A 22,330-nucleotide genomic window follows, 5' to 3' on the forward strand; every position below is an offset into this window, starting at 1 on the left:
ACACACACACACACACACACACACACACACACACACACACACACACACACACACACACACACACACACACACACACACACACACACACACACACACACACACACACATACTTTTCAGGAGGAGAGAGACACAGGAAGAGACAGACAGTTTGAGGGTGGCGCATGTTGAGACATAAAAGAGAGTGAGATAATTTCTTGGGAGTGGGAAGAGGATAATGATCCAGAGTTTATGGCATGCAAAAGAAAGGCTCCATTAAAATATATGTGCTGGCACCTGGGTGCTGAGTTATATCTTTAATTCTGTCTCCCTAACTAAGACTATTTCCTTGTTCGTTCTAGGTCGACGGAACCTGTTTCCAGAATAAGACTGAGAAGGTATCTGTGGAGACCAAAAAAATGATGGTTCACAGCACCCAGGTGAGCCATCGCGTTTCCTCATCCGAGTAATCTCATGTGATCTAGAGAGCAGGTTATACTTACAGTGCATGCCACTTTAAAAAAAAAAAAAAATCTACTGGTCTTTTTGGTTCTATATCTGCAGACACAGACTGACGTTAGCTCTGATTGATTTCTCTGCGACTGCTCGTAAGACCAGCGTTTCACGATTTAGCAATAAGTACCACTCTCCCATAAAGCGTTAATCTCTGCTAACAGTCTCTTGACAAGTTCTTCTGCTCACTCTCCGCCACAATAGTCGAACCTTTTTCTCAGATACGATCCTGTTTCTAGGCTTTCCCCGAACATTTACGACCATTTGTTTCCCACCTTATGAATGGAGATATTAATGCAATCACACAGTGGATTGTGGAAATGAAACGGCTTGTAAATTCTCTCCCCTGAGTACCCTGGTCTTATCAAGTCCTTAGGAGGATATTGGATTTCACCGTAGAGCTGATCCCCTGCCCTCAGGATAAAGGCACAGAGCTTAGGAGGTGTGCCGAGCCAGTCATCTGAGAGGGCAGCCTACTGGGATAGGTGGAATAATGTTCCCAGGTCCTTCCTTTCTTTCTTGTGTGTGTGTGTGTGGGGGATACTTGCGATTAGCATATGCAAGCATAATGAGGTTTCACCTCGTTAACTGTCCTCATATTTTTTCAGCGCCCGGCTCTGAGGTTGCGTACTGAATCCTGGGGAAAATAAATGTGGTGATCACGCTGTCATACCTGCTATGGGCTAAATATGCTGTTGAAATAAATGCTCCCATCCATCAGTAAAGCATGCGATGGCTAACCTTAAAGTACTTCCGAAAACTTGTGTGCTTGTTGCAATGCTGACGCATTTTCTGATAAATAACCTTGCTAATCCTGAACAAAGTTGCTTCTCTTGCACACAGGCCTAGACCATAAAGAATATCATTGCTTTGTTTTCGCCATTAAGAATATCATTGTTTTGTGTTGACCCTTTCACAGAAGAGCCATGACAGAACTGGAAATGGCAATGCAAGAACATCAGAGGGTGATATGACAATGGAAGGAGCCATTAAAAAGACACATCTCGACAAACACAACTGAAGGCAGACAGGATGAAGCTGCAGATTTTCTGCATGGTCTGGATGATGTCAAATGAATTTAGGCCCCTTCTTTCACTCAAAAAGCATATAAGCACACACACATGCACGCTGGCAAGCACACGATTAGATTCGCTCAGTCACACACACAAACACACATACACACACACACACACACACACACTGACATACATGCATACACATACACACTCTCTTAAAAACAATGTCACATAGAAGCTCTGCTCTTGTAGAAATGTCACTTCCCAACTTACTAAATTTTTGAACTTTCTTGATTAAATAAGCAGCATAGTACTATGGCATGCATACTAGACTTATAGGTTTTTTAAAGGTTGCAATGGTATTGGTAATTTTGTTTTATAAATGTTCATTTCTTTGTTAACTCCTTAATTTTTTTAAGTGAGGACACCACTATATTAATTTGTGATGTTTATAAATAAACTACTCTTGTCACTGGTTCAACCTAGATTTTCAGTGCTGATACTGCTCTCTCTCTCTCCCTCTCTCTCTCTCTCTCTCTCTCTCTCTCTCTCTCTCTCTCTCTCTCTCTCTCTCTCTCTTATCAATTAAGAACTGTTCTGCAAAATTGAAAACAAAAAGTATGGTTTCTCACGCATCGTAGCAAAGGTTGATTTATTCCCTGTTCCATTTTCCAAAGTACGTAGGCTCAAGTTGGCTGGCCAACTTTCACCATTGAATATTCCTGAGCTCTTCCTTCCTTGTTGGTGTCAGAGGTGAAGAGCTAAAAGACTCACACTGAGTCGTTTTCCCTGAGAATGATGTGCCATGCACTGAGTATTAATCTTCGCTACATCTGTCTCTTATCTCTACCTTTCTGTGTCCTTTCAATAAACCGTGATTTTTTTGGTAAATGTGTAAAGAATAAATGGTTCTTTGTGGAGAAAGAAATGCCTCAATTGTGCTTTGACTTTGAATACCATTTCATCATGTGTCTTAGATTTCAAGGGCATGAGCTGTGGCACATTCCTGTTCAATAATAACATACTCTAGTCTATATCTACTGTTTAAGTAATTTGAGAGACAAACATTTCCAGTGTTTCAGGGAGATTGCACTATTTTACAGTATATCCATGTGTCAGAGATCATTACCATCAGATATAGTTACAGAAGACAGCCTACTATTATAAGAAGATGCCAGTTAGCAACAAATTCAGGAAAGTTGGCTTGGTTCTTTTGCACTAAATAACCCCAAATCCTATGAATAAAACCTACACTAAGTACACTGAATGATTATATGAATACCGGTACATTAAAATAGACTCAATGCAAAGCATCAGAGTGTAAATCCACCCACTTTAACCTATAGTGCCCAGGAAACAGGGGTAGTTTCTCATATGGGCAGTCAATATGAGGAGCAAATGAGCGATAGAAAACGATACACTATATTCTGTTTTTAGTGAACGCGCGTGCTGCCCTCGGCAAGATGCTACTCAGGGGTCCATCCATTTCCCAAAAGCATAGATGCTAACTACAATGCATCCTCCATGGTAGCATTACTGCCAAATCTGAGTCGACAGCATATACAATGTTGATATTCAGTCGCATTTCGGTCACGTTTTATAGGAGCTAAGAAATATGCTTTTCATTTTTAAAAATGTTTATGTTTGACATAAAGCTTAAGTGTTTGTGCATGCATAATTCAAACCTACTGACTCTACATTTGCCAGTGACACTACCAAGGTAGTTGCTATCAAAGTTAGCAACTATTCTTTAGGGAAACGGACCCCAGGATGGCATCTGAGTGTTCACTTAAAAAAAGAATATTTAGTATTTTTTTAGCTTTCATTTGCACAGTTTCATCGCAACACATCAATTTTCTATTGCTAATTTGCATCCCAATCGAATGTCACAGTGTGGGGGGAGTGGGCGTCTTATATACAGTAGGCTACTTTGTTTGCAGGCACCCACGCTTGCTGCTGAGAAGGTCTCACACAGAGGTTGAGAAGGGAAAGGAGGAGGGGACAGCTGGAGATTCACCTCTGGAGTATGTCTCCCTACTGGATCAGGAGAGCGGGGAATATTGCTAATAGTTAACTAATAGTAGAAGGCCAAAGTCATACTGAGAATTGCCTCCAAAACAGCTGGATTGTGAAATGGTTAGAAAAAGACACAGCAAAATGAATTGGTTTCACTCTGACAACTGGTTGGGATGGTGTTGAGGCAGCGGTTCCCAAACTTTCCCCCCACATACCACCTTCTACATCCTGACTAGGCTCGCGTACCCCCATCATCCGACATTGGGAATCCCTGTGTTGTGGTATACAGTAGATGATTTGATCAAGCCATCAGGTAGGAAAAAGCGGAGGGGTTGAACAACAACATTGGGGGCAGGGCCTCAAACAAGGTAGGACAGTCACTGCCAGGAAAGAACAAGACTTTGATCACTGACCACGTGACCTTTGCCCCCATGACCTTGAGTATCCAATCAGAGCTTTTAGACATTGGAAATTGTAAACAGCATTATGCTGACAGTAGCAGCTTCAAATGCCACAGTTGCATATTGAGTAATTATTGTGGTAAGTCTAGATCATGGTTCTCAAAGTGGGGCATTGGGGACCCCTGTGGGTTCTCAACCCATAGCCCCATAGCCAAGGGTCAATAAAAAATATTCAAACATTTTCTGCCCCATAAGGGGTGGTTGGTAGGAAACAAAAAGTTTGACAACCCCTGGTCTAGACCATCTCAAAGAAACTTGAAACCCTCTGAGAATGTTTTATTTGCTGTATCAAAAGAGGCTTAATGCGCAACGCTGGGTCATTAAAGAAATGGAGGCTCAGAGCTGGTCCATGCTAGATAAGATTAAAGATCTGAGGTGATGTCCCACATTTGTGTAAAAGTTTCTCCATTTCCTTCACAATTAATCTATCTGCAAGCCTTTCTACATAACTTTTATTTTCTTTTAAAACTCTATCATGGACTCATGGATTATTAATGGACTCGTGAATTCGACTGCCTCCATTTTGTGATAGCCAGAGTTTTTAAGTAGGAGGTATGCTCAGTCATAAATACAGTGGGAGTTTGCGTCATGCATTTAGTGAGTCATTTGATTGCTTTTCTGTCACCACAGGCGGGACCTGAAAAATAAAGATGTGGACTCACTGAACCTGAAGTCCAGATTGTCCATTTGCAATGTTAAATGGATGGCGGAGATGATGACATTCTACTCCCTCTTAGAAAGAAGCCCAAGGCAGTCAGTGCCCAAGATAGATATGGACTGTGCTACTGTGTTAATTCTCACATCAGGAATAAGTGCATGATGTGTCACTACCTCTCAGTGTCAAGTACCCCCCCACACACACACACCCATTTAAATGCGAATAAAACAAAACATGGGTTTTGCATTTAGACAGATATTCAGACGTTTTGTTTCAGAAGTGTAGAATAAAGCCTCTGGGAAAGATCTCATGTATTTTTTAAAGGTTTCAGACACTAGACACCTAAAATGCCGGAATAAAAAACAGCACATAACAGGCCTCTCATAGAACTGAGTGCCAAACTAAATGAAAAAGTTTGCTTCTGCCTGAAAACACATGTTCACAAGAATGTTGACTTTACAAATTGCTATATCGTTCTAATGAAAGGGAATATCTACAATGTGGCACAGATGCTTTTTGACCTCATCAGACAGGGTGAAGAGAAGACTATGGTGTTTTGTTACCCTATTTGAAAACATCATGAAGAAATGCAGGGCAATAATGCATAGCAAATATGTGAAGGCTGTAGTCAGTGTGTTAGTATGATTGCTTTGACCCAATTTATCTCTTATCTATATATCCCCAGCCCTTCCCATAACCCCATGGTATGGAGTTACAAGGGATAGTGGTTGAAATCTTTCCCTATGCTGTGGGACAACCATTCCTTTACTTCATCATAGCAATGGCTTTACATAAACAGGCCATTCCTTCATTTAGATGGCTGTGATCTCCGGAGCATTAGATAGCACTGCATGAAATACAGACCTAATTGTGTAATGAAAATCATTGCATGGGTTCAGGAAAACTTCTTATAACTTTTGTCTATGAACACAGTTTGATGCTCCATCTCCAAATGCTGGTTAAAAGTCTACCAGGGAAAAAGAAGAAACCATATTTGAGATGATCCAGAAATATTGCTGTCTTATCGTGGCCCAAGCTCATGTAACACAGACTAAAGTGACGCAGAGAAAGATGCTGTGGTTAGGCAAATAAAATGTCATTCTTTATGGAAATCATGGACTCTGCATCCTCCGGGCTAAAGATGAGAAGGACATCCAACTTGCAGTTAGTGCACAGTTCAAAAGCCTGCATCTATGATGGAATAGGGGTGCATTAATGTCTATGGAATGGACAGCTTGCACATCTAGAAAAACACAATTAATGCTGAATGATGTATGTGACTCTGAAATGCTATCTTTCAAACCAGGTCTGAAATCAATCACTTTCAGCTACTTAAAAATAACAATCCGCCAACAATGTGCCTGAGCACACCTCTTTTATTTTCTTCTTTTTTTTAACAAACATGGTTGCACACATGGGAGCATGTTTATTTGCTATTTAAACAATGTGTGCTCAGGACAGGAATATGTTAACTATGTTTGTCACAAACTATAAGAAACACTGGCGCCCTGCCTGCCATCCAGCGAAAGACAGAGCTGTTAGTCTGTCGCAACTGCTTAGCAGCTGTTGTCCCGTATTTTCTGTCAATCAAAGAGTTTAACAGAAAGCTAAGATGATGTCCTGGAAATTAATGTCATCCCACTAGCCAGCTATCTGAAGCTGCACAAAAACAAAGAGATGCTTGTTGAGAGACATGTGCAATAACTTGAAGACAGGTAAATGAGTTTATACGGCAGATTAGCAAGGATTAATGTTTGTCAAGTAATGACTTATTTACTCTCTCTTATGCTATTGCACACAGTTCCAATGTGCATGAAGAGGACTCCATTTAAATGGAAAAGCAAGGGCAAGCTGTAATTTTCACTCTCACAGGGATAGCATGATAACTTGATAATATAAGGCAAACTTGTTGAAGAAGCTTTATATATATATATATAATATCACTTTAAAGAATATTTTGAGTGTTAAAGATTAGGCATGAACATATGTGATTTTTATGCGGTATTAGATGTAACCCTTTTCACAATTGTATTTATTTATTTTCAGATCTCCGTTTCACAGGGTCACTGAGTACTGTCAGCACAGAGAAAGACCCCGAAAACAATTGGCTTTACCTAACTTGAGTTGCTTGTGCCAACACCTAAAGCAGCCAGGCAGCTATCGCAAAACTTGAACATGAACATGAAGGCTCACAGATTTTTATTTTTTTTCCGTACTCTTCCGACAATACCTGGTAGACCTTGAGAAACACAGATCTATGTGAGAAATTGCCGGATTTCTCCTTTAAGGCCGGCTTCATTTCAAAGCCTAATGCATAAATGATGCTTTCTAAACAAAGTTCAGGAGGAGCCCATAGGGCTGATTGACAGGCATCACTCACCCAACTTCCGGCCATAGGGTATAAAATCCTCCTTGCTACCCTTTACGTCATGCTGGAGTTGCAAAGCCTCCCACCTCCTCCCCTGATCCTCTCTACCTCTATTATATACTATTAGCTCTAAGCTCCAAATTAACCCTCATCCATATGGGGTGTTAGCGGACACCACTCACAAGTGATCTCCGCTATTGGCATCTCAGGACCATGGCCAGCTACCAAGCCAAACTTGCCATTCTCTGTACTCACTTTAAGCAATCCAATGGGCAAACTAGTGAATCATACTCATGTTCAGTCACCCCAGCAGATGGAAAGTAGCAGATGGGAAAATAAAACAGAATTCAGTGATCTTCAGTTGGTTGGTCCATCGGAGATTCCTGATTGTAAAACCCTATTCCTTGGTCCATATGGGAAAACAAAAGGTTATGAATATCTGCGGAATTTGTACACCGCCAAACATTTGAAACCGATTAAAGTAAATCGCCAGCAGGAAGGATATTTTACACAATACATTGTCTATTAAGAAACTCCATTGTCTCTGTTTCTGTTAAAGATACTAGATACATAACTTTATCCTGACTTGTTTTGCCTGTGTTTGTGTGGCTCTACAGGCCTGTTGGTCAGGTGGGAAAGAGTGTGACTTCTCATTTCCTGCATGTTTGGTGAAGATGGGAAGCTTATTAAAATGCTATACTTTTCAGAGAGGGCAGACAACCAAATTGGGCTTCAGTTGATCGTGTTGAGACAATGTTTTGTCAGCACAGTGGAGTGACCCCCAGCTATTATTATTTTGAGACCACCTTTGGAAAATGTGTTATTTGGAATTTAATAAACTAGTGCAGAGCCCGTATAAGATGTGCCAGGGTACCGGCAATTGCAGCTTGTGTGGTTGATATACTGTATGTCGCATTTTTTGTTCGTATAACATGGAATTTGGCAATGCACACACTTGTGCCATTAGGATGACACCCACCAAATTTGAGAGCAGTCGGATGAGTGGTTTGAGAGTTATGCATGGAACAGATAGACAGACAGAGTGACACACAGACAGACGTTCCTTGCATTTATAGACAGATGAGTCATATGACGATGCTTGCAACCCTTTCTGACACAACCAAGCAGGAGGTGATAAAACACCTGGTAAGGTTTTCAGAACGTGCTGAGATGCCCCACAGAACTACTCGCCAGCAAGACCTTGAACTCCAGATAAACCAGCAGGTAATGTGATGAGCTCTCTCTTTTTCCATCTCTGTTTTTCTCTTCCTTGCACACAGACACACACACACACACACACACACACACACACACATATTCATAGACATGTACACAGACATACACACACACACACACACACCATGACCCCAATATGTATGCATGTGCGCACACACACACACACACACCCCCCAATGTATATGCATGTGCATGCGCATGCGCACACACACACACAGTCTTTAACGGAAACCACTGCCAAAGAATTTTTTCGCCTCGAGGGGAGTGAAACAAGTTGTGTTGTCCCTCCAGGAAATGTTCCCCCAAGACAGCCAAGGTTCTCGTTACCTCCAATAACATTTCCCTTTGTCACACACACACCCACACACACATCTACATGCACAAGCACAGGAACATGCACACACGCACGCACGCACACACACACACACACACACACACACACACACACACACACACACACACACACACACACACACACACACACACACACACACACACACACACACACACACGCACGCACACACGCAAACACACGCGCGCACACACAGGAGAATATTGCATACACACCACATTTCTGTTAAGGTTACAGTAATGCTACAGGCCAACAGCAGAAATGACACGCTGAAAATACCTTCTGCTGGTCTGACCAGCAGCTACACTCAACTTTTCATTATTGTGCTTCTGTAAAGACCTGAGGTTTGTGTTCTGTAAAACAAAGGCTTGTGTAAAAAAAATGGCAAGTATCCTGTGCTCTTTCTTCTTTGAAGTTGCTATATTTACTTACAGTAATAAATACTGTCCCGGTCTCTTCTGCATTATTTCAACTAAAACTAAAATGTCTTATATTTCACTGCTGACAAGGGCAAGCTTTATTACATACCCGCCAGAACCAGAATCAGAATCAGAAAGCTTTATTTATCTCAAGATGGGCAATTCAGTTTGACAGTCTCCAGTCTCATATAATAAAAAATAATAAATATGAATAAGTGTAATCCTAAATACTTTGCTAAAATGCCCAATCAGAACTGGAGATGCACTATTTTTGATAATGCACATGTTCAATCTTTATTTAGACAAATACACGCTAACAAAGAGTGAGCATGTTACTTACTAAAGAACTTAGCCACACAAATAGATCTCACTATATCCTTCATCACCATGTTAAAAGTAAGCATCCAAGTGGTTATGGCTTCAGTCAATTAAAGCCACAAGCCTCTAAAGGTCAACAATGTAATCCATCTCAATAGCACTCAGCACCATCTAAGCCCACTACCTAATTAAACACTCACACTAATTGCTTAGTCCCTCCTTTCCCAAGCACGGCTATATGCTGGATTTCAAAACAAGGCCTCCTCAACCAAATCCAATATCTGTCCGTCAGCCACACAGCATGGCATGGCACCATAGACTTCATGTCACCCCATCGTTCTGCCTAAAAAGCACGCTCACACTTCATGGCACTCATGACTTCAAAAGAGGTTAGTGATGCAAATAGAGTTGAAGATGTCACACATTGCTCAGCTGTGCACTTGTGTACGAGATAAACGTCTGTTGCTCTACCCTGAATGAACTGAGTTTCAAGAAGAGGTGTACTGGGATCCTAGATTTCCTCACTTTTCTTCCCATCATTCATGCTCAAGCCTTTTTTTTTTGAAGGTGGATGTGAATAAGTGCTCAAGTTCAGGGCCATGGAGCAGTCACACAAAGACTTAGTACATCACAGAAAACATTTTAGTAGGAGTAGAATCTGTAGAGACACATCAGTCAGATCCAAGGCTCCTCTATCCTAATATTATTTCAAACTGCATTTATGAAGGCTGATCTTTACCCATTGGAAAAGAGAATTTGAGATTTAACTGATCACTTGAGGAGTTAAACTGTGGTTTGAAAGCCTGCTATATATTCTTGTCAGGTTTTTAAATTGTCAAAGATTTGTGTATGTATATTTGTCTATGTATGACCGTTTGTAGGTAACAAACACAAGTGGTTTCAATCATAATACTCAGGTTTGTTTTTCTTCTGAGAATATCTTACAGAATCCTCTACAACTACAGTTACTGTATATGAAATATACACTGACTGCACTGCATAGAACAGCAAAAGCCTTTTTAGCTGACAGTTCTATGAGATAGTTGGCCTTCTGAATCTACTGCACTTCCCAAAGTGAGTCCTTGCCTTTAAACCATGTGCTCCACTTACAGAGAAAACTTCCCGACCCAACCTTCCACGGGCATCAAAGCTTGCAGGGAGCTATTGACTGAAATTCCTGTGGGCTGTCATCTCATTCTTTACCAAATGATTGCAGCATTTCAAGTCATCAGCACTTCTGGCTCTGACACTGCACCTTGGTAGATAGATTATCTCCCGGTACCAATACGATAAACGCCTAATCAATTGAAAATCAATCACCTTGAAAAAGTGTGCAGCTGAGTGAAGTGTGCAACGTCTTAATCTATATTTGCATCTTCAATCCTCTTTTGAAATCATGAGTGTCAGGAAGTGCCCAACCCCCAATCCTCTTTTTACAAATAGGGGAAGCAACAGGGTCAACAACAAATACTTCTATGGTGTTTTAATGTGCTACAGTGGACTCACTAGACTAGACAAACCTTTGAAGTTATATTCGAAAACGATAATATTTAGATGGACATCTTTTTCATCTCAAATAAGCTTGTGTGTATTTTTTATTTGCCTGGTTTAATGTAAATACATCCTAACCAAAGATCCTTCATTACTCCGCTTTAACCCTCTCTGGCCTAACTTTTGTCAGTATCACAGCAACCGCACATCATCAATATTTGAAGCACTCTGATTCCCCCATAGACACTACAGTGCCAACCAGGAGTTTTCAAATGTATCCAACACTGCAAAATAAAATCTAAGTGCTATTAATCTGGTCTTAAGATAAAAAAAAAATTATTTACTTACCTAGCACTCTCTCAAAAGATCATTTTTAATTAATTTGAGAAGACTTTGACTTATTTTTAGGAGTCTTATCAAGTAATTTACTCAACGCACTGGCAGACAAATTCTCTTGTTTTAGGACAAATTTGCGTAATGCACAGGCAGACAAATGTGCTTGTTTTCAGGATGAGAAGAAGCTTAACAGAAGTCAAACTCCTCTTAAATTAAGTCACATGATTTTTTACGAGAAAGGACTAGGTCAGTCTCTTTATACTGAAAACAATACCAACTAGATTTTTAAAATCTTGATATGAGATTAAAAAGATACGGGCATATAAAATCTCCTACAATAACTAATTCAATACACGATATATCATGATTCCAACATTTTCTTTGGGATTTATTAAGTATCTATTCCTCTATTTCATTTGTGTATAACATTTTCCTACGGGAGTAGGCTGCTATTATTTCCATTATTAGAGCATGTTCAAAGGAACCTATACTGTAGGTGGTATGTCTCTGCACTGGAAAGACAATATGCATTCACAAAAGCAAAACTACAAAGGTGGCTCCTATGGTGGCAATTGTAATGGACAGTTGGCAGATAACAGTTCAAGAAACACAGCATTAGGCCTCAGATTACAGCCTCACTAAGCAGTTTTTATCGACTTCAAACTGATTCAGATAATACAGTGACTTAAAGTATAGGGAGTTGACCACCACTGTCATTTCCACACCTTAACTTCACAGAAGACTGTACACATAGAATACTCATGGTTATCAGATGTGTGTATTGTTCACTAAGTTGGGTCTACAGTAATGCCTTTTCAAGGACATGTGGCTGTTATGGGGTAAACCCTGTTCCAACATTTGTAATCAAGTGCTCTCTTCACCACAGCTGCCCCACACTCAGAAATAGCACTGGGAACAAGCTTCTGCAAGCATGAAGCTCAACCATGCAAGAAACGGGCTCTGTTGCCAATGGGCCAGTGAGTTTGGCCTGTGAGTTTGGCACTGAGATTCAATATGGCACTATTTCCCTGGCTCACCTCCATAACAAGACATAACACATTCGGGCACACTATGACAACACATAAAGAGACTCATAGTATTAAAAGTATTATAGCGGTGAGTTGATGTGTGTGATTTGTTTGCGTTCAGCAACATTTAGTGATGGATATGCAAACTGACCCGCCACTGAAAAACACACTCACTCAATATCAAAGCCAATGTGAAATATTTTTTCAATCTCTAGATTCAGCAGTTTGTGTAATGGTAGCTGGGGTCTGCCTTTTTCGTGTTCTAAACAACCCGGCGTTCAATAAATCACACAGTTGGATGAATCTGTACCCTTACAGCAGCATGCCTGTTGCTCATTTAAACACTGCATCACGAGCAGTGCACGTGCACATTCCTACTACCCAAACAGAATCATCAAAATATCCTCCTTTGAAAGACACATTACTGAGCTAATACAGTATCTGCAGCACCAATCTGCTGTTGTGATTTCACAAGTCTGCCTAAGATGAATAAATAAAGAGTCGACACTGTCATTTCATTAAACATATACAGCACTAAATGATATCTGATCTATTTTCTATTTTGTATTTGGCTTTTTCCTTTCACAAATGACCAAGATTACACTTTGCCATTTTAAGTAGAAAGGCTAGAGTGAAGTTGGATAAGATCGAGTGAAGTTAGCAGGATTGAGAGCTTGAATCCCCTTAACACTGTAGGAGGTGTAGAATATGCAACCCTGTCTAGGAATAAATGGCTAGTGTTAATTGCTGTGAACATGTTTTTCCTTTTTGAATTTCGCTTTCCTTCTTTCCCACGGAATCATTAATTCTAATTAGCTGCCTCTTGAATAAATTTTCACAAGCCAGTCTTTGCACATATGCTGTTTATGATTCAGTACCAGTCTACTTCACGTGTTTCTGGCCAGTGGTGGCTGAAAGCATAAACAGAGGAGCTTTGAAAGAGACGTTAAAAACCAAACTCTCAAGCCTTAGGGAACAAAAGTAATAGCTAAGTAATCTGTCTTTTTTCAAAGAGAAGAAGTTACAATTGTTATCTTAATATTGCACACCATCCCACCTCGACTCACTGAGGAATTAGACTCATATGCTCCCAGAACAATTTAGAAAATAAGACTTCACCTTCACTTCTGAATGAAACAGATGTTGGGTGAGAGACGTCCATACAACTACATTACATTACAAACCCTATGAGTAAACCTAGTAAAATAAGTAAATCAGAAGTTGTCAATGGTGAGAGTTAAAGACCATTCATGGAGATTTTAATTAATGCACATTAAAATATAGCTGGAATCTTTCTCATGGTCTATGTCTACTACAATGCTAATGTGTCTTGTCACACATGATCATGCAATTTGAACACACCAATATCAAATATTGCTAAGAGAAATAATTTGTTGTTGAAAAATATACTTTTCTCTTCTATAGTATTGCGTAATGGAAGAGTCAGACAAGTATAAAAACAGTTGGATGTAGGTCACTGAATATTTCAACAAGTATACAGTAAACATATTTTAATAGTCTGGAAAAGATAAGAATGTCGTAACAAAATTACAGTGTCACACCACATGTCTATCTTTCCCATCCGATAAGATGGCGGTAAACTGCTTTGATCCAGCCAAATGAGGTTTCCTTGAGCAAAGATTCCCCCCCCCCAAGTAATTGCTAGCCTCTCAGAGGCAGCATCGGCCAACAATGAATCAGAGAGTCTAACATGCTGCCTCTCCTGCAGGACGCCTGGAAGAAGAGGCTGCTGTGCTGAACCTCGCAGGCCGTCGAGCTGCCACTGTCTGCTGCATACTGATGGCTGGCAACAGCACTGGGCTTCCACAGAGCAGAGCAAGCGACACCTCATTTCCATATGCAGGTGCTTCACAGCATGCTGGCACTACATTAGATAGGAACGCCTAAAAGGGCACTTCACAACAATAATCTTTATTTTCTTGACATATTAGCCCGCTCTTATTTAGGTACCATTTTGTCCATTAGCCACAGTAGCTAGCAGTGGCAACTGGACATCCACAGTATGGTATTGCTCTGATTTTCGGATATTTACTATTATTAGTGATATGGATGATGGTGAAACATATCTCCTCTCTCTTTAAAATACTTCATCTACATTTTATCTGTGGAATGGAGAGCCGTACATTACATTCAGTGTCTACACATAAGCTCAGTACATAAAGAAGTTACAGTAGAGTATTCTACAGGAAACCACTCCCAAGGAATAAAAACATGACATATACTGTGGGAAGGAGAAAATAAAACAGGTTTGAAAGACAGAGAAAAGCCCTATTACTGTTAGATGAGATTCACACACACACACACACACACACACACACACACACACACACACACACACACACACACACACACACACACACACACACACACACACACACACACACACACACACACACACACACACACACACACACACACACACACACACCAAAATCAATACTAAAGTTCAAAGTCCATCTCAAAATGTTCTAAAATTTTTAACAAGAAAAATCTTTAGCAAGATGCTTCCCAAACAAGCCCTTTCCAGTAACTGAAACAACAGACTACCACGCAATGGAAATGGCCTTTATGATGAAAAAGCATGTTTTTTGTTGATTTTTTTTTTTTTGCCAAAATGTTATCTATTTGATGGAGTAGTGTATTCTTCCTCAATAGTTAGCATCTGACCACTAATATCATCTGATCATTAATACCAGTAGGAAAAAAAGAAACAAATTTATGCAAAATCACTCTTTAACGATGACACTTATTTTAGCTTTAGGCTTACTATCCACACATTATCCAGAAATAATACACCAAATATGTTCACTTTCCACCTAGCCTGTGGGAGACCTACTTCTGATTTGATGACCTGCTGTGTTATGTTTGTGACACAATTTCTGTTATTTTGTTCCAAGAGGATATTACATTTGCAGCAATAATAAATGGAAAACCTTCAATGATTGTTTAAAAATCAACACCGTGGAGTTAGAATAGGCTGGATGTAATTTCTATTAAAAATCCAGCAGGAGATTTCAGTGCTTCCCGGAAGAGATGAGCCAGGGGACTAAAGTGTCTCTTTAATAAGGCCAAACAGGACTGGAGCAAGTGCCTTTTGTCATTGGCTATTCCATTTCAGTCGAGGTCACACCAGAATTGTCCAAGCTATTGTAATGTTCCTTGCAATGATAAATTACACCTGAAGGCTTTTGTTTACATTTCTGCATAATGCCTTTACAAGCACAAGTGTACAGTAAAAAATTTAACACACACAACACTTGACTTCCAGTATCCTTTACTGTGCAAATAGTGTACTATCAGTATATGTGCAAAACAGTCAAGTATACCAGAAGCATCGTGTGACTAGCCTATATAAAAACAAGAAATGCCTTGCATGTCAGAGTAGTGATTTACAGTACTAAAGCTATGAGATGGGTGTCAGGCATACTAAGGATTATTCAGTAACACTTTACTTGAAGGTGTCTACATAAAAGTGACATGACACCGTCATGACACATGAACCCTAACCCTAAGTTGTCATGACAAAAACCGAATGACACTTGTTCATAATGCTCATCACACGGTACTGACATGTCATGTCACCCTTATACGGATACCTTCAAGCAAAGTGTAGCTGATTATTCTTTCTGCATACTGTATGCTCTCAGATGATTGAACACATTGTTCCGGAAGCTTATTCCACTTCTCACCATAGCACAGTGTGAAAAATATCATGAATTTCTAATAGCAGCCTAATAGAGATGTCAAAGTTCACACTGCCACGTATCTTACCATTATATGATGTTATCACATCATTGCATAATCATTTTAATGCTACTAATGAATTGAAAATTGAGAGGTAAAAAGGACTGTGAATTGGTAAACCATCAAGCGATTTGATTAGTTAAAAGATTATTTGATTAAAATAGCAATGATATGTCTTTACCTTTGTATCCTTTAGGAGGTGTTTTTCCAAGATAATGTTTTTGTACAAAGTACTGCTGTACATAAACTTGAATGTGGTGAAGTCATGTTCACCTGTGGGTGTCATGTGCAGTGGAACCTGATGAGGCAACAACAAAACATGTTGTTCACGCCAATAAAATCAGCAAGATACACCGGTGTGTGGTGATTTTTTTACAGCAATAACATGATGTTTTAAGACTTTTTGAGTAACAGAAACTGAATAATGAAATCGGAGATGATAAAAAAAGTTTGTGAACTGATTAAAAGAGAGGAAGAAATGTATACAATTTAAAAAAAAAAAGAAATAGTGTTGAAGAATGATAAACAGACAATTGATTGAATAAACTGATCAACCATTTATCATTTGCGATGCCCAACTGCATGCCATGCATGTTTCACGATGCACAATTTCTGCTATACTTAAGGCCTTCAGAGAACGTGCCATCACACCTCTGTGTCACCTCTGTGCTTTGACACCTCTGTGAGGTGCGACTCTCTCTGGACAATAACATGAGGATTTTGAATAGGCTATCAAATTAGCTGGACTTTGTACCACATGGAGGCTGGAGTCAATATGTAAGCAAACATTTCTCTCTGCATAACAATTTAGTTGGGGTCCAAATTCATCATCATCTGTTGTTTAATGGCTGACTCTGATAGCATTGCAAGATCTAATGCCAACTTACTGAAACCCTGCTCATTAAACATAAAGTATAGAGCTTCCTCAGTGCTAAAACATGTGGATTTGGTGGATATGATCATATTTCCGCTAACGTTGCACTGCCATTTGAAATGGAAATGAAGCTAGTCTCTGTAAGCATCTGCCAGTAAACTGAAAAAGACTGCAGGTTTTGTGGTTCTGCTCCAGCATCGCGTCAGGAGAGGCTGCTCTGTTTAATTAGAACATTTTACTGAATCTGAACATGCAGGCTAAACGAACAGGCTTTACTTTGGAATTCATTTTCCAAAGGTGACAGGTTTCCTGTAAACAGCATGAATGCCTGGTTTTGACTGTATCACAATGAACTTCTGCCAAAACTATTGTACGCAACCAAATAGACATCAAGATCTGTTTACTTGTTCAGCCTTCTGTCAAAGACTGTTTCTATAGCAACATGTTCCAACAAGTACCTGCAGATGTGAAATCAGACAAAGAGTATTTTCCACTGGCCAGGCTGGTTCACACCATAAGCAAAGCTTTAATGTCTGCTCAGATTTTACCTCACACTCAAGTTCAGATTTTACCACACACTCAAAGCTCAGCAGTACTAGATACTTCGTAGCCTACAAGCATAAGTAGCACAGTTTTTTTTATAGCACTGTTAGTCTGTTAGCATTATGATGATAGTATAATGATAATGAGATTTCACTCTTACATCTGCACAACATAGCGCTATAGCCTTTTGAGATCTCTCATTTACATACTGTATAATGTGACAAGCCAGCCATGTCTCCCTCTTTAGGCTATATTTTCTTTTTCTTTTGAATAGAAAAGGTATAGTATATATATCTCTGAGCAGGCAGTCTCTGTAGCAAGGCAGATATTTTAACTCGTGTTTACCATAACATTTACAGCAAGACCTGCAGCAGCTCGCGAGATGTATCCTGCTGCCTGACCACTTGCTTGATGAAAAGCACAAATGTGAAGCTGTATCTACACCGTGACCCCTGCAGGCATCTCCCGTACTGGGCTGCAGTTCTATGTATCGGGGCTCATATCAAATTCCTTTTCATATTCATTTTTATTCAAAGCAGCCTTCAAAGCTAGTGTCATCATTTTAGGAGCTCACGGTACAGGAGACACTTTCCAGAGATGCTGGAAAGCATTCAAAAGAGTCTTTTTCCAAACTGGTATGTCAGGAAATGCCGGCATGTTTGCTGCACCATTACAGTTTTCTGCTGATTAAAAAGGCACACACACAATCTTCAGTCTTCGGTATCTTCAATTGTCAGTGCTTTTGAAGTTGTATTATATGAGAAGAATACCTTCTGATAACATTTGTTCACATGCAGCATTTTGTGAATTTTATACAGGGGAAAAACTCTGGGGTGGCAGACGTTATTTTTTTTGTGAGAGAACTCTAGTGCACAGACAAAATTAAAAACATGGGTTTTCAGGCAATACACACTGAAAAAGTTATATTAAAATAATATTTTACCTTTCGATTTAGACATCCAGAGAGCAAATAGTCATCTGTACCAGCTGGCCATCACATGACTACACACAGGATGCCAGTTAAAGTTAGATGTAACTCTCAGCATTGCAGTGTTTCCCCAGAGTCATAATAAATTGATGAGTCCTCTTTGGATGAACACGTTGTGCCTTGAGAAAACAACACATTCACTTAAGACCCATGAGAGAGGAACCAGCTCACATGAAAGCGAAGCAGAAGCAACAGGTAAATTGAGACTGTGCCATCCTTTAGCTGCTGGCATCAACAAAATATCATTATTTCATTATGATTTCCAAATCTGGCTTGGCCTTCACTATGTTGATCTGGAAATACATCTCAGATCTGATCCAGAAAGAATTTTCAAAAGCGCTGCAAGGGAGAAAGCAAACATCACTTACATTTCCATTAGTGAAATTCCATGATAACATTTATGAATGAATCTTTTACAGGCTTTTGTTTGCATAATGTGAAAATGTGTTTTTGAAGATTTGACAAAAAAGTCTCTAGTTGACTATAAAGCGCCATGAAGCTATTAACTATTCTGCATCATTCTATCGTCAATCAATGAGTGAACATGTCATATAAAAGTCGTAAGGCTGCTTGATTATGAATTATTGATTAATATTTCATGATCATTTAACACGATCATTAGGAGTCCAAGCAGAGACACTCAAGGATCACTGTTGTATTTGTATGGAGTATTATTCCAAATGTGTTTCTTTTCTGCCATAAAATTGGTTGAGCAGCAAAAATGTAAAGTCCCGCAGGAATATACTGTGTCTATTTCTTAATACCTTTTACAACATCTAAGTAAGATAAGGCCAAACAAGTATAACATTTCATATATAATATTTCAACACAGCAGTCTATGGAGTTTGCCATCCTGACTACCGTTTCAGTGGTGAGCTAGGCAGACACAGGAGACACTGAAATAAGTTCGTGGCAGCAAGAGGCAAAAGCTCAGCCACTGCAGCCAGTCAATGAAGAAGCATAAATCAAACTTAAGCCCTTTGTGAATTTGGGAAATCGTGGCATTTTGGACTAGTTTTTCTTTCTTTCTTTCTTTCTTTTTTTTTTAAATCAATCACTACCACCATAACGAATGGAAGACCAAAGCAAACCAATGTTTGTGCAGGTCTGTTGAGATCAGCCACTGAGCAGGAAGAATAAGCATGCCTCAGGTATGTTGACCACTCACTGAGGCTCCTGCCAAGCGGACACTCACTCACACACATTAACATAAGGCTAGGACCTACTGTATACTCTCAAGTTCTTGTGGGTCTTTCTTTACGTTGCAAGCTCAGACTTTTAGTGAAGTTTGAGCTATCCCTAGACGGAGATGGCCTTCCGCTTCATAGCACACCCACTTACTTCAGAGCAGCCTGCACATCACAGCTGAGTACTATGCACTGAGAGTTTTTTTTTTTTTTAAAAGATAGTCTACTCAAAAATGATGTACAATGTACAGTACAATGATGTAAGCCTACTGAATAATGGTACACTGTCATGTTTAGAAACCTGTTGGCTTATTCAATATTTTCATTTGGGGTAGTGATGTGAATGTGATGAGAAAGTTTATTGTCTTTGCCTCAGAATCAGCTGTTTAAGTATTTAACACAGGACTACGTGTGGTAAACAGACCTGGCAACATTACTAAACCCATATGGTAGAACAGATGAGTAGCAAATGCTAAGTCTTTGACATTTTATGGCTAGCCTTTAAATGTGCATGCTACCATGACAGAGAAAATGCTATGCGATGGATTTATAACACCAGACATATGAAGAGCATCATTGCGGAAGTGTGGCAAGGCAATCGTTAAAATTACATCAATTATGATATTATCATCGTTTCATCGTTTGGCTGCCAATCAATCTTTGGCGGCCATAATCATAATTGAAAAAGGATTCATTGCCAAACCTTTGTTTCATTTCACGGCAGGAATTTGTTTCTCCCAATGTTTAGTGAGTCCAGACACTAAAATAGCATCACTGAGCATCTTCTCTGAAATTTGGCTGATAAAACTAGCCTGGCTTTCACCAGAGTAAAATCCTTTGAGATTGAACATTAGTCTGGGGAGTCTGCGATGTACAGTATTTCTATGGCACAAGAGTCATGATCAGTGGGCATAGTTCAAATGAGTCTGTACACATTTGGATTGTCCTTCAACCAATCAGACCACCGATCCGGGTGGACCTGATGGATAAGCCAGTTTGTGATTGGTTCCAGCAAACATGGACAGGAAGTGGGACAAATAAATGTGCAGGTTTCCAGTCTAAGCTGCAGGGCGAAATCCAATTGCTGGCATACTTGGGCTGGGTTTACCCAGTCTATGAGATACCTCAACCTGAGGAGAACTCTATCATTACCATAATAAATTGGTAGGAGTGGGTTAGAAATGTAATGATTGCCAACTACCTGATGAGTGTACATTCAGACCACCTTCTCATTCCTTAAACATGCTGTTGAGGATGAAAAAGTATTGCCCAAAAGCTTACAATATTTTACAAACTAGTGTCAAATCACCACCATAGCTGTAACTGAGGAAGATATTTTAGGTGAATCTCTGACATTAATATGCTATCAAGGGATAATTAAACAATCCCCTGCTGATTTCACTTATTTGAAGTTTTCCAGAATGCATTTCTTAGAGGGACATTTTTTTAGTTTAATCAAGGGGTTACAGAATCAAATATACACGATTTTAAAGGATTATTTATATCAAAAAAAGATATATATATACTGTATATATATATATATATATATATATATATATATATATATATATATATATATATATATATATATTTCAAGTGGAATAAAATAATAAGTGGAATAATTTTGATCAGGGATTCATAAAGGTGTATTCATCATTTCTCATCAAAAGAAAGATACTCAGGCGTGGTAATGATCATTCGTGTGGACTTAAACACAAGATATCTTAAATATAGAATTATGTTTTTATCCTTTAAAAAAGACTAAATGTATAGCCCTAGCCTTGATCAAATTTATGTTGCTGCATCAGAAATATATTACAAATAAGTCTTCTATATCTCCCCAAAGGCAGCCTAACTCGGCTGTAGTCCAAAACCGATAGGACAAGCTTCTATTTATTGCTATATACACTAATATACAATTCAGCCATGTCATGATACACAATCTGGAAACAGCAGTATTGAACAAACTCACAAAAATATAACATACTGTTCAGAAAGCATGGCGCTATCAACAACAGGACTGAAATATTATTTTTATGTGTCAAAAAATGTCTTTCCCACAGTGAAAATTCCTAGCCATGAATTATTCATATAATTGAGCAAAACTGGGCTGGATGGAGGATACTTTAGGGGGATGCAAAAGCTAGGTCAACTAAAACACTAAAGCTTGATCAGTGATATGGAGAACGAGAACTGTTCCAATGAAACATTCCACATTGTTCAAAAGTTTAGTCTCATAAAACTACAAATCAACTAGTTCAATATTAAGTTTTCCAAGAGATATTTCTCTGCTGATTTGGTGACCTGCCACTGTTTGATAGCACAGTTTCAACAATTCACAATAAAATTATTGTGTTATTTTTTTGGCTGCCTACAGCTTGCTCCATAATTTCCAAGCAGGACAATAACTTCACTGTCAATCATATGATGTTAAACATATTCCAAAATCAAGATGGAACAGTGATATTGCACTTGTTCAGCTGTTGCATTTTAAAACTATTGACCTTTGCCAAAATCACTGACTTCATAAGGCATATTACCATTTATTTGAACAGGAAGTGAGCTCGGTAGGGTTCCACCATGTGATGATTGGCTTGTAAACTGTCAGCGACTGATAATAAAATGTCCCTTGAAAGTTTCAGATCTCCATAGTCTAATGTAATTTGTTCTGAGAGCAAACGGCAATCACTCCAACACCACGGCTGGCAGCAGGCAGGGGGCCCCCAGAGCGTGAGACCAGCTGGGCGCTTCTGCACAGTTGTAGAGCAGGAGAGCAGGAGAGCAG

At 39.4% G+C, this 22,330-nt stretch overlaps 1 protein-coding gene across 1 annotated transcript in view; it reads left to right on the top strand.

Annotated features, from left to right (window-relative positions):
- luzp2 (leucine zipper protein 2) overlaps positions 1–2,433 on the top strand; it is a 90,450-nt gene extending 88,017 nt beyond the window's left edge. Inside the window, exons 11-12 of the mRNA XM_062549199.1 lie at positions 339–416; positions 1,409–2,433. Coding sequence (XP_062405183.1) covers positions 339–416; positions 1,409–1,510 — 180 coding nt within the window. The 3' untranslated portion in view covers positions 1,511–2,433. The remainder of the gene's footprint in view (positions 1–338; positions 417–1,408) is intronic.
- The last annotated feature ends 19,897 nt before the right edge of the window (positions 2,434–22,330 follow it).

The sequence above is a fragment of the Sardina pilchardus genome, chromosome 11 (assembly GCF_963854185.1).
Source record: "Sardina pilchardus chromosome 11, fSarPil1.1, whole genome shotgun sequence".
NCBI lineage: Eukaryota > Metazoa > Chordata > Actinopteri > Clupeiformes > Clupeidae > Sardina > Sardina pilchardus.